The 11,066-nt window shown below is 48.3% G+C and overlaps 2 protein-coding genes across 2 annotated transcripts; one reads left to right on the forward strand and one right to left on the reverse strand.

Annotated features, from left to right (window-relative positions):
• Window positions 1-6,444: 6,444 nt before the first annotated feature.
• LOC123054388 (putative xyloglucan endotransglucosylase/hydrolase protein 13) lies at window positions 6,445-9,084 on the forward strand. Its single transcript, XM_044478157.1, has 3 exons — window positions 6,445-6,808; window positions 6,987-7,195; window positions 8,379-9,084. The coding sequence occupies exons 1-3, from the start codon at window positions 6,500-6,502 to the stop codon at window positions 8,803-8,805; spliced, it is 945 nt and encodes a 314-aa protein (XP_044334092.1). The 5' UTR covers window positions 6,445-6,499; the 3' UTR covers window positions 8,806-9,084.
• A 29-nt stretch (window positions 9,085-9,113) lies between these two features.
• Window positions 9,114-10,790, reverse strand: LOC123054389 (xyloglucan endotransglucosylase/hydrolase protein 24). Its single transcript, XM_044478158.1, has 3 exons — window positions 10,208-10,790; window positions 9,878-10,077; window positions 9,114-9,756 (listed from the first exon to the last, which is right to left on the reverse strand). Exons 1-3 carry the CDS (start codon window positions 10,502-10,504, stop codon window positions 9,357-9,359), a joined length of 897 nt encoding a protein of 298 aa, XP_044334093.1. The 5' UTR covers window positions 10,505-10,790; the 3' UTR covers window positions 9,114-9,356.
• Window positions 10,791-11,066: the final 276 nt, after the last annotated feature.

Genomic DNA, 11,066 nt, shown 5'->3' on the forward strand with positions numbered 1-11,066 from the left:
AGGAGCTACCTAGGTCTGCTCATCAGTTCAAGTAAAAGTATTAATTACTGCCCCCTATTTGGTCGATCAAAGACCCTTAATTTTCTGCCAGTGGGACTCTGTTGAGTATATACAGAACAAACATTTGAAGCCTGCTTGATGCAGTTTATCCATTGAGTATTCAGAAAGACACCTCATGCAGTAACATCTAAGGAACGAGTCTTCTACCGGTGGTATACAAGGGTTAGACTCTTGAGAGCAGCGTGCAGATAATTCTCTCCTGAATTTAAATTTAACAAGAGGTGGTTAGTTAACAGTGAGCATTGTACACAATATCGATATGCTCTCGTCTTAAGATCTCGTGGAATAAACTTCCGAGCTACTCCCTCTGTAAACTCATATAAAAGCGTTTAGACCACTACTTTAGTATTCTAAACGCTTTTATATTAGTTTACGGAGTGAGTAAAACAGAAGAAGGTGAAGAGTGTTCATTTCTGTGTGTTCCAACTTCCATACCCAACAAGTAGGTTTGACCACGGCTAGAGGAGTGAATTGATCTGTGAGTTAGGCTCCCATTCCTCACAATTTGATTGCATTTCCTGTTAAGTTTATGTGGGATTTTAGTCCTGACCAGCCTCCAAAACCGTTGGCTTCAGCATTACCAAGACATGCATGTCCGTGGATGTCCTCGCGACCTCGCCGTCCCTGTACAGCCACGTACATGGCAGGCAACTATCCAAGCAAGCCAGGAGCCTCTGGCTGGCAGCCGACCGGCCGCCGGTCTGAGAACTCAACATGACATCCGGTGACCGTGAGCATATACTTCCGAGTGAATCACGCCAAGCAAAAGCAATAGTCTCATTACGATTGTAACGTACACCCACTCAGCATAGATCGACCTGAAAAGTGAGAACGGGACCGCCTAGATATTTGAAAGATGTGTCAAAATAATATCGATAGGATCGACATGCACGCGATGTACCTGACGCGTCCAATACAGTTCCAGTCGGTCGGTTACTCCATTGATGTTATGCATGAAGTTGTCCGTCGGAGTATGGACGAAGTTCTGATTTTCAAACCGACTGATGTTGATTTACCATAGGATTCTTCAGAATCGCCGAAATTTGCACCGTCCAACTGCAGAACACGACGTAGCTTTTGCCCTCATATTGTTTTGACACTGATTTTCGCTGATGCAGTGGCTTTTCTCGTCAACGTGGATCCTTATAAGTTATAATCACCTCTCAATCAACATGGAAAGAACCTACTCAAGTACTGTAATAAAATTGGTTTGCAGAAGATTGGGGAGATCTAGCACACAAACCTTTTTTTTATCTTACTATTACTAAAAGAAAACTCCTATGGTGTGCTTCACTCTTACACTCCAACATGTCATTACTTTTGTGGTCCCAGCAACAATTTATTCAAGTTATGTTAGTATCTATGAATTATACATACTCTCGTTCAAATATATAGGGAGTCACCATAGCACGAGAGTCTACCACATCATGCAGTATGTGCCATTAGACCACGCACGCTGCGCCGCTCGTTGGGATATTTTGTTTAAAGTTTGCCATACACTCCAAATCTTGATGAACTTTTAACAACACGCTTGAATCCGCCGATGCAGGATGCTACCAAAGATGGCGTGGTTTCAGCAATACACCATGCCATGCTAGTACAGCCACGTAGTGAAAAATTTCGAAGCAGGGAAAGAGTTTAATAAGGTCACGGCCGACTGGCCGGATTTAGAATTCAACTTGACAACCAGGAAGGAAGAATCTGGCCGGTGACCGACCGTGAGCATACTTCCGTGTGAACCATGACAAGTAGTAGCCCCTTCTGGATTGCGACGTAGTACTCCCCATTTAGCATACATCGATATGTACGGAGAGATATAACATAGGGGCCTCTTTATTCCTACGCCCTTTTTTCCGAGTTATTACGCTTTTGTGACGTGGTAGACGAGTGGAGTTGATGTGTCAGTCACATAGAGCTCCACAAAAGTACAATTGCAAGATCTAACTGGATCAAAGCAAGTCAAACCGAGGCATTACTATGAGAGAAACTGTGTGAACATGCAGAAGTGAAAAGTAGTCGTTAGTTTGGAGAACCTCGTCGAATATCATATATTTGGCCAATAGTTGAAGATTTACTATAGAATATGTGCATCCATACATCTCTAATTTGCACGGAAAATATAAAAAGCATTAGCTAATGTGTTTTTGTAGGGAGTAGCTGTCAAAGTTAGACATCCAGTACTCGCCCAACAATAATAATCAGGCGTTCAAGACTCTGTCTATGTTCCAAAATTGATTCATATATTTACTTACGAACTGATGGAGCAAAAGATTAGATTCTAACTTCTGCAGGAATTAAAAAGTACAGCTTAGCTAGCTAGCCATTAGGCGTGATGACAGAAACTTCTCAAAGTCCTCCTGCCCTATCCTTGCATGTGTGGTTTAACAGCGACCCATGTAATTAAGCATCCGCTAGTTAACCTAATAATAGTACAATGATTACATCGCATGCACGTAAGTTCTATAGACGGCCACGTAACGACTTAATTTGCTCGAATGGAAAAAAGAACTCCACGGGGCTTGACGAGGTCGAGCTCGAGCCGGCCAAGTTGCGCGTTCTGATGCGCCAACCCAACCAGAGTTGTGCACGTATGCTACGTTACCATGTGTGACTCGTCAGTCGACATGCAAGGGTGGGGTACCCAACTCGATGGCCTGAAGGCCTGAACACGACTTCCTCTGCCCTACAGTATAATACAAGATCGTTTTTCAATTCTAGAATAAAGCATGCACAATGCTCGTACAGTTCAAAGTCATTGTTTTTTTGGAAAAGAAGGATAGCCCCGGCCTCTGCATGAGAAACTCATGCCAACATACAAACCCAAACACTCGAAAAAAATAAATATGTCGAGGCCTCTGTTAGCAAGCGCGACCAACCAGGCACGTACGTCCAATTACTCAATTAGCAGACAATGGATTTGAGAGTGACTAAGCGAGACCTGCCAAGACACGAAGATAAGATGGACACGCACGCGACGTGCAATCCAGCGCAAATCTATTACGTATCGCCTAAGTATTACTACAACACTGCAAGTTATCTAGCTGCACCAGCCGGCCATGGTTGCAGGGTCTCAGAAACTTCTCCTGACTTATCCTTACATCATGCATGTGTAAGATTTAACAGCGACGTCCCGTGTAGGCAATACATATCTGTCCGCTAATCCCACACCGAACGTGGACAAGTAGCACACACAAGGGGCTACAGAGGGCCACGTACAAATACGTAACTGCTATTATGAATTAAGGGAAACTGCAGCGAAGTCGACAGCAGTTGCACCAGGGCCAGGGGTTTCAGTCGACAGGTTGCGCTTCCATACGCGCCACCCCAGCATTTTTTGTCTGTTAATTTATAATTGTTCTACAATCAGGAGGATCTCTAAAATACGAGTAAATGTCTTAAACACTAGTACTAGCCCCTATTTGGTCGATTAAAGTCCGTTAATCAGGAGGAACTCCATCGAGTATGCAGAAAGATCATTTGAAGCCTGCTTGATGCAGTTTCTCCATTGAGTATTCAGAAAGACGCACACCTTATGCAGTGACACATGCAAGAAATGAGTCTTCTACCGGTGGTGTGCTGGTGCAGAAAGATTGGGCTCTTGAGAGCGGCGTGCAGAGAATTCTCGTAAATTTAAGAAGAGATATTTGGCGCACACAATATCCGTAGGCTCTCGTCTTAACATCTCGCGGAATAAGCTTAGGTAAAACAGAAGACGATGAACATGTGATGAGAGTTAGAGGGTGCTTATTTCTGTCAGTTCAACTTCAGCACCTAGCTAGGTTTTACCACTGCTTAAGAGTGGATCCTGCGAGCTTTGGACACTTATTTCTCCCTATTTGATTGCATTTTCTATCAAATTTATGTAGGATTTTGGTCCTAGCCTCCTAAACCAGGCCTCCAGCGCGTCAGACAGCCCTGGACTTTTATCGGTTCCTGGACACTAGTGCCCGAGCAAGAAACTCAACTTAGAGGGGGCCAAATTAACATCTCATATAATGTTAGGAGGGGCCAAATCATCTACATATAGCTAATTTTTTGGGATGCATCGATGCAGGATACTACCCGAAAATGCTGTGGTTTCAGCATTACCAACACATGCATGTCCGTGGATGTCTTCGCCGTCTCTGTACATCCACGTAGTCCTACGTAGCAGGCAGCTATCCAAGCAGGCCATGGAGCCTCTGGCTGGCGGCCGACCGACCACCGATCTGAGAATTCAACTTGACAACCGGGAGGAAGAATCCGGAGACCGTGAGCATATACTTCCGAGTGAATCATGCCAAGCAGCAGCCCCATTACGATTGCAACGTACGCCCACTTAGCATAGATCGACATGAAAAGTGACTAGCGAGTGAGAACGGGGACCTCCTTTTGAGATGAGATATTTGAAAGATTTGCCGAAATAAGATTAATCGAATCGACATACACGCGACGAACCTAATACGTCCTATAAAGTTTCAGTCGGCCAGTTTAGGACGACAATATACATTTGACGTCAGCTAGGGGTAACTTGAGAGAACGATCGTTCCCCTAGACAGGGAGGAAAGAACGGACATTTTTGTTCGCTAAAAAAAAAACCATTGCCAGCGAACGATCTAGCATTGTCATGCGAAAACCGATAAAATTGCCGTGTTGTTGTTGAAGAATTTGCATGTTACAAAGTAAAAATTTCCATGTTAAAAATTGTCATGCTGGCTAAAGGGAATTGTCATGCTGCATGAGAGCGGATGCTTTAAGAATCGTGCATAGGATCCGACGTGCGTGAGGGTGTTCGCTCAGATTGCTCAAAAATTGGCGTCAGTTCTATAGCATTTGGGTTGATGTTATTACGCATAATAGTTGTCCGTCAGAGGATGGACGAAATTCTGGTTTCCGACTCTCAATTACCGCCCGAGGTTGATTTACCAAGGGATTCTTCAAAGTCGTCCAAATTTGCACCGTCCAACCGCCAAACACGTACGTACGTACGTACCTTCTACCCTCTGATTATTTTAACGCTGTTTTTCCTAATATGTGCTCACCGTGCCATGCTAGTCTAAGGTCACCGCCGACTGGCCGGTTTTAGAATTCAACTTGACAACCAGGAAGGAAGAATCCGGGCGGTGACCGGCCGTGAGCATACTTCCGTGTGAACCATGACAAGTAATAGCCCCATCTGATTGCGACGTACTCCCATTTTAGCATAGATCGACACATGGGAAGATATAAGAGACGAGCCTACTTATCATTTTTACAATTTAAATTTAAATTTATTACGTTTGTGTGACGTGGTAGGCGAGTAGAGTTGATGTGTGAGTCACATGGAGTTGCACAAAAATACAACCCCAAGATAAAAGCAAGTCAAATTACAAAATAGCCTTAGGAGAGATATATTTAGTATATACTACAAAGTAGGAGTAGTCACTAGTTTGGAGAACCTCGTCGAGAATCATATTTGGCCAATAGGAATAGTTGAAGTTTTCCTCTAGAATATGCGCGGCCATATTCACATCTGTAATTTGTACGAGCAAGTGTAAAAAACATTACTAGCTGACCTATTAGGAAGATTAGGAGTACCATTATTACACATCTCTCGAAACATTTTTCATCATCAACTTGCAGTTTGGCACTAACATATTTAGTATATTCTACAAAGTAGTTGTCAAAGTTGTACGTTTAAGACTACCCACAATGGGAGTAACATAGGTGGTAACATCACACTTATCTAGGCAAAATAGATGATGTAACATGTAATTAATGAAGAAAGAGAGGCATGTGGTAACATAGCTAGTTACTGTAACATCACACATATCAAGAAAAGATGAGTCTTATAAGCTAATAAATGAAGTGATGCATGACGCAACATATATGTTACTACCCACTGTGAAGGTAGTAACATAGACTAGTAACATATGCATGTTACTACTCTAAGTTACTTCCCATTGTGACTAGTCTAAGAAAAGTGACAGTACCGAGATGGAGTAATAAAATACAGTCTAACCTCCCACAAGAATTAAAAAGTACAGCCTAGGTAGCTAATAGCCATTAGCCGTGATGTCAGAAACTTCTAATGTCCTCCTGCCCTATCCTTACATGGAATATGTATAATACAAGGCTTAACAGCGACCCCTGCTCTAATTAAGCATCTGTTGGTTAACCTAACCCAATGATTACATCGCATGCACGTAAGTTCTGTGGATAGCCACGTAGCGACTAAATGGGCTCGAATGGAAAAAAGAACTCCACGGGGCTTGACGAGGTCGAGCTCGAGCCGGCCAAGTTGCGCCAACCCAACCAGAGTTGTGCACGTATGCTACGTTACCATGCGTGACTCGTCAGTCGACATGCACGGGTGGCGTACCCAACTTGAAGGCCTGACACTATAAAGCAGGCACAATGCTCGTACAGTTCCAACTCGTGCAAACATACATAGCCAAGAACTCGAACACGTATAGAAAACATGTCGAGTCCTCTGCTTGTTGCAATGGCCGCGGCGGCGATCGTCGTCGTGTGCTGTTTCGCGGCGTGTCCGGTGAGCGCGGGCGCGAGCGCTGGTGGCTTCTACGACAACTTCGTGGTGAAGTGGGGCACCGACCCGGACCCTGACCGGCGGGTCGAGATCGTCGACGGCGGCCGGCTGGTGACGCTCACCCTCAACAACGTCTCCGGCGCCGGGTTCCAGTCCCGGGACGCCTTCCTCTTCGGCGAGTTCACCATGGAGATGAAGCTCGTGCCCGGCGACTCGGCCGGCACGGTCACCACCTTCTACGTAAGCCCGTCTCGCCTAACCACCAATACTTTTCATGCATACTTCTCTCCCAGATATCATCCGATCACGCGTTGAATGCATGCACGAACATACTTTCCTTCCGATTTGATGTGCTTATACGTACGTACGTATATTGGGTTCGTGTTTTGATTGTGCATGCATGATGATGTTTGTGCAGCTGACATCCAAGGACCCGACGGCGGCGGGGGACGGGCACGACGAGATCGACTTCGAGTTCCTGGGCAACGTCAGCGGGGAGCCGTACCTGATGCAGACCAACGTGTTCACGCAGGGGGTCGGGGGCAGGGAGCAGCGGTCCTACCTCTGGTTCGACCCGACAGAGGACTTCCACAACTACACCATCCTCTGGAACCCTCTAAACATCATGTACGTGTGGAACGAGGTGTCCACCATGCAAGCATCTAATCATTCATATCTTGCATATTTAAATATATCATTCGAATCTTGCAAATATGTCATGTTTCTAACCTTGTGTTGTCTCAGCCTGCCAAGCTAGTAGCTGAAAATTAAGCAGGCGTGAACCCGACGATAAGCACATGAAGACCAAACACGAGAGGACGAAATTTTGTGTCTGGAGACGACTCTTTCAAACGCGCGTTGGCGCATGAAAAATATGACCGTTTAACTGAACTTGCCGGCCCAAAACATCACATACGCATGGGCTTACGTGCAACAAGCTTTTCCTCCTCATAGTTGGGCTTTCTTCCCTGGTTTGTCCTAGGCCCGTTTACTCACAAGATTGTTTCCGCCACTCAACAAACAAAAAATCAAGCCCTCAAAAAAAAAAAATCTCACAAGATTTTTTTTCCAGTTCTTAAAACAATTCGCGCGGTTCTTCCTTTTTCCTTTGCGCACCGCTCTAAAGCAAGCAAGCGATGTTTTTCTGTCCTCTCATATTTTTTTTTTGAAATAACAAACCAGCATCTCTCAAATAAAAGTATACAAAAATGGAAAGCGACTAATATGTTCCGTTTTGGTCAGAAGATGAGAAAGCTAGTAAGATTCAAGATTTTCGTCCAAATTAAACAACCATTTTTATAGGAGCCTTCCACTGTCGGTTTGGAGTAGCGAACTTGAACAGCAACTTGCTACTCTGGCCATCCGGGAGACCGATTTTCTCGACACTCTGCATTCAAATCATTCTAAAGCTGCTCTGAAAGAGGGCCTAGTTTAGCCGCGTCGGCATATTTGGAGGCACGAGAACACCACCTGTCCCAACCAGTTGCTGTTTTAAACGAAGAAGGGACCGAGAAAACGTGAGGAGGCACATGAGGTGCCTGCGTAGGTAACATGCACGTCAACTTAGCCCCTAAATAAACCAGCTAATGATGCGATAATCGTACTAGTGCGCGGAGTCAAATGCTAGATTCTGCCAAACCAGATTTTTTTTACCCAGCATCTGAATCAAAATCTCGGCAAATTCAATACCCCAAGCCAGTTGGCCCATCCATGCATCCAGGCATCTCATCGCTGCACTGATCGAATTAATGCATCGGATCTCCTGCATCTGTCTAACAGTTTTTTGTTTCTTTGATGCTCTGTTTTCCAGCTTCTCTGTGGACGGCGTGCCGGTGCGCGTGTTCCGGAACCACGACGCGAACGGCGTGCCGTACCTGAGCAGGCAGGCGATGAAGGTGCATGCCACCATCTGGGACGGCGACACCTGGGCCACGCGCGGCGGCCGGGTCAAGATCGACTGGGCGCACGCGCCCTTCGTCGCCTCCTACGGGACCTACGCCGCCAGCGCCTGCGTCTCCGCGGCCGGCAACGATGATCAGGAAGGAGCGCCGTCGGCATTCTGCTGCCCGGGCGACGCCTCGTCGTGGATGGCCCGGCGGCTGGGGCCCGACGGCGAGCGCGCGGTGGCGTGGGCGCGCGACAATTACATGGTGATGGACTACTGCGACGACCCCTGGAACCTGGGCCGCCCCGCCGAGTGCGACATGGACCAGCTCCAGCTCGCCTCGGTCGTCTGATTGTTTGGTTCCGTCGGCCATACTACTACCGCACACGTGTCGTCGTGTTATCAGACAGACAGACGTGCGGTGTTTTGTGTTCGTGCTTCTAGCGTAGCCTGCTAGGTCGTCTCACTCAGATGTGACGTGTAGGCGTAGCGTATATAATACAGTAGATAACTACTGTAGGAGTTTCTCTAGCGGATCATAGCAAGAATGATTCCTGCGGAAACCTGCCCCTGCTGTAACCTGTAGCCGAGTAATTCATGCATATACAGACGCTGAGATAATTAAGATTAACTCATTTGTCGACATCTTGAGCCTGGACGAAGAGCAAAGTGGCCAAAAAAATTGCTCTCTGTGTGTCATACAAATGTTGATACAAGTGGAGGAAAGGGGAGGCCGGAACCAGAAATCCAATGAAAGAATCAGGCCCGCTGCGCCGCACGTACCTGCTTCTTCAGATGTACAAAAATAATCGGGGTACGACACTGTATATATCGAACCCAAACAATGAATCGGTCGCTCAACCCTCTCGCTCGCTCAGCCAAACCCGACGACGATCAAACTCCTCACGGGCGGGGCGGGAGCGAGCACTCCTTGGGCCTGCTGGTGGCGGTGTACCGGTTGCTCATGTCGGTGCAGTAGTCGTAGATGACGTAGCCCATGTTGCGCACCCACTGCAGGTCGGCGCGCGCCTTGGGGGAGAGGTTGAAGAGCGGCGACCCGGCGGGCTCGGCGCCGCACCACGACACGCCGGGCGACGGCCGGCAGTAGGTGATGTTGTAGTTGCGGTAGTAGGAGACGAAGGGCGCCAGCGACCAGTCCGTCTTGACGCGCCCGCCCTGCGTCGCCCAGTCGTCGGCGTTCCACAGGCTCCCGTACACCCGCTGCTGCTGCCACGACGGGAACGGCACGCCCTGGTCCTCGTTGTTGTCGAACGACCGGATCGTCACGCCGTCCACCTCGATCCTGCACAGGTTCAGTTCACGTCGGCCGATGTGTTTAGAAGATCGGCACGGTCGACCTACATATATACTCTACGTACATATCACGCAAGAAAAGAGATCGAGAAATGTGCTAGGTTGCTTACGTGATGCGCCTGGGGTTCCAGACGATGGAGTAGGTGTGGTACTCGGCGCTGGGGTCGAACCAGAGCTTGAACTGCTGCTCCCGGCCGCCCACGCCGTAGGCGAACACGTTGGTGTGGAGGGTGTAGGGCTCGCCGGTGGAGTTGCCCAGGAACTCCAGGTCGATCTCGTCGTGAATGTCCCACGGCCCCTCCGAGATGGTCTGTATGCGTACCACGTACACGTGCACCGACATATTCACCCATGTCAAAAGTCAACTCGACCGACGCGCACACACACTGGCAAGCTAAGCTGCACTAATGCAAGCTAATAACTAGAGATCGAGATCTTACGTAGACGGTGCAGACGGTGCCGGCGGAGTTGCCTTCGACGAGCTTGATGTCGAGGTCGATGCGGGCGAAGAGGTACATGTCGTTGGACTTGAAGGCGGAGCCCCGGTTGAAGTCCAGCGAGAGCGCGAGCGCCTCGCTGTCGCCGTCCATGAAGTAGTAGGTGTGGTCCGCGCTCCATATGATCTGGATGTCCTTGTAGATGTCCGCCCTGCCCACGCCCACGGCCAGGAGGAAGGCCAGGGCTACGCCTACGCACAGGAGCCGCAGCTTTGGCCTACAAGGCAATGGCGAAGCCATGACTAGCTAGCTATCCGCCTGTCCCTGCTGCTGCTATGTGCAGTGCCGGGACACTGGCGAGCTAGCCTCTGTCGTGCTGCTTCCAACGCGGCGAGAGAGGTCAGCGGCCCCTGTATATATGTATGCTGGAGTGGAGACGAAGGTGGTGAGGAAATGGGCGAGGGGTGGAGGAATTTGCTGGGGAGGGCGGCAAGGCAAGTGAGGAATCGAATGCCAGCCTTGCCGTAGGGAGGGAGAACCTGCTGCTGGTCTGGGAAGACAAGCTTGCTAGGTTGCTAAGCGACTAGGTGCTCGTATATAAGCGTTTTGGGAGCACTGGCCGGCCGTCCCGGCGGACGCCGTGCACATGCAATGCACGAGAGGTCTCTTTGCTAGATGGAGAGCTGGGCATCAACGCATGGGAGCCGTAGGTTTGCTGGGCTGGCTAGATCTCAGTAAACTGCTATCTTATCAGAGGCGCGCTGACCTATCCTCACCCCGCGCCTCGGCTCAGATTCGCTAGTTGTCAAACGAATTAAGTGGAGTGCTCATAGTTTAGTGTTGGCAGTACTCTACATGCTAA

The sequence above is a fragment of the Triticum aestivum genome, chromosome 2D, assembly GCF_018294505.1.
Source record: "Triticum aestivum cultivar Chinese Spring chromosome 2D, IWGSC CS RefSeq v2.1, whole genome shotgun sequence".
In the NCBI taxonomy this organism is placed as follows: domain Eukaryota; kingdom Viridiplantae; phylum Streptophyta; class Magnoliopsida; order Poales; family Poaceae; genus Triticum; species Triticum aestivum.

Bases quoted from the DNA above. Each gene is read 5' to 3' on its own strand.
- LOC123054388 (XM_044478157.1), top strand. From the start codon at position 6,500: ATGTCGAGTCCTCTGCTTGTTGCAATGGCCGCGGCGGCGATCGTCGTC. The intron at 6,809-6,986 runs GTAAGCCCGTCT...ATGTTTGTGCAG, and splicing joins GCACGGTCACCACCTTCTAC to CTGACATCCAAGGACCCGAC. The intron at 7,196-8,378 runs GTACGTGTGGAA...TCTGTTTTCCAG, and splicing joins TGGAACCCTCTAAACATCAT to CTTCTCTGTGGACGGCGTGC.
- LOC123054389 (XM_044478158.1), bottom strand. From the start codon at position 10,504: ATGGCTTCGCCATTGCCTTGTAGGCCAAAGCTGCGGCTCCTGTGCGTA. The intron at 10,078-10,207 runs GTAAGATCTCGA...GTACGCATACAG, and splicing joins GCACCGTCTGCACCGTCTAC to ACCATCTCGGAGGGGCCGTG. The intron at 9,757-9,877 runs GTAAGCAACCTA...GAACCTGTGCAG, and splicing joins TGGAACCCCAGGCGCATCAC to GATCGAGGTGGACGGCGTGA.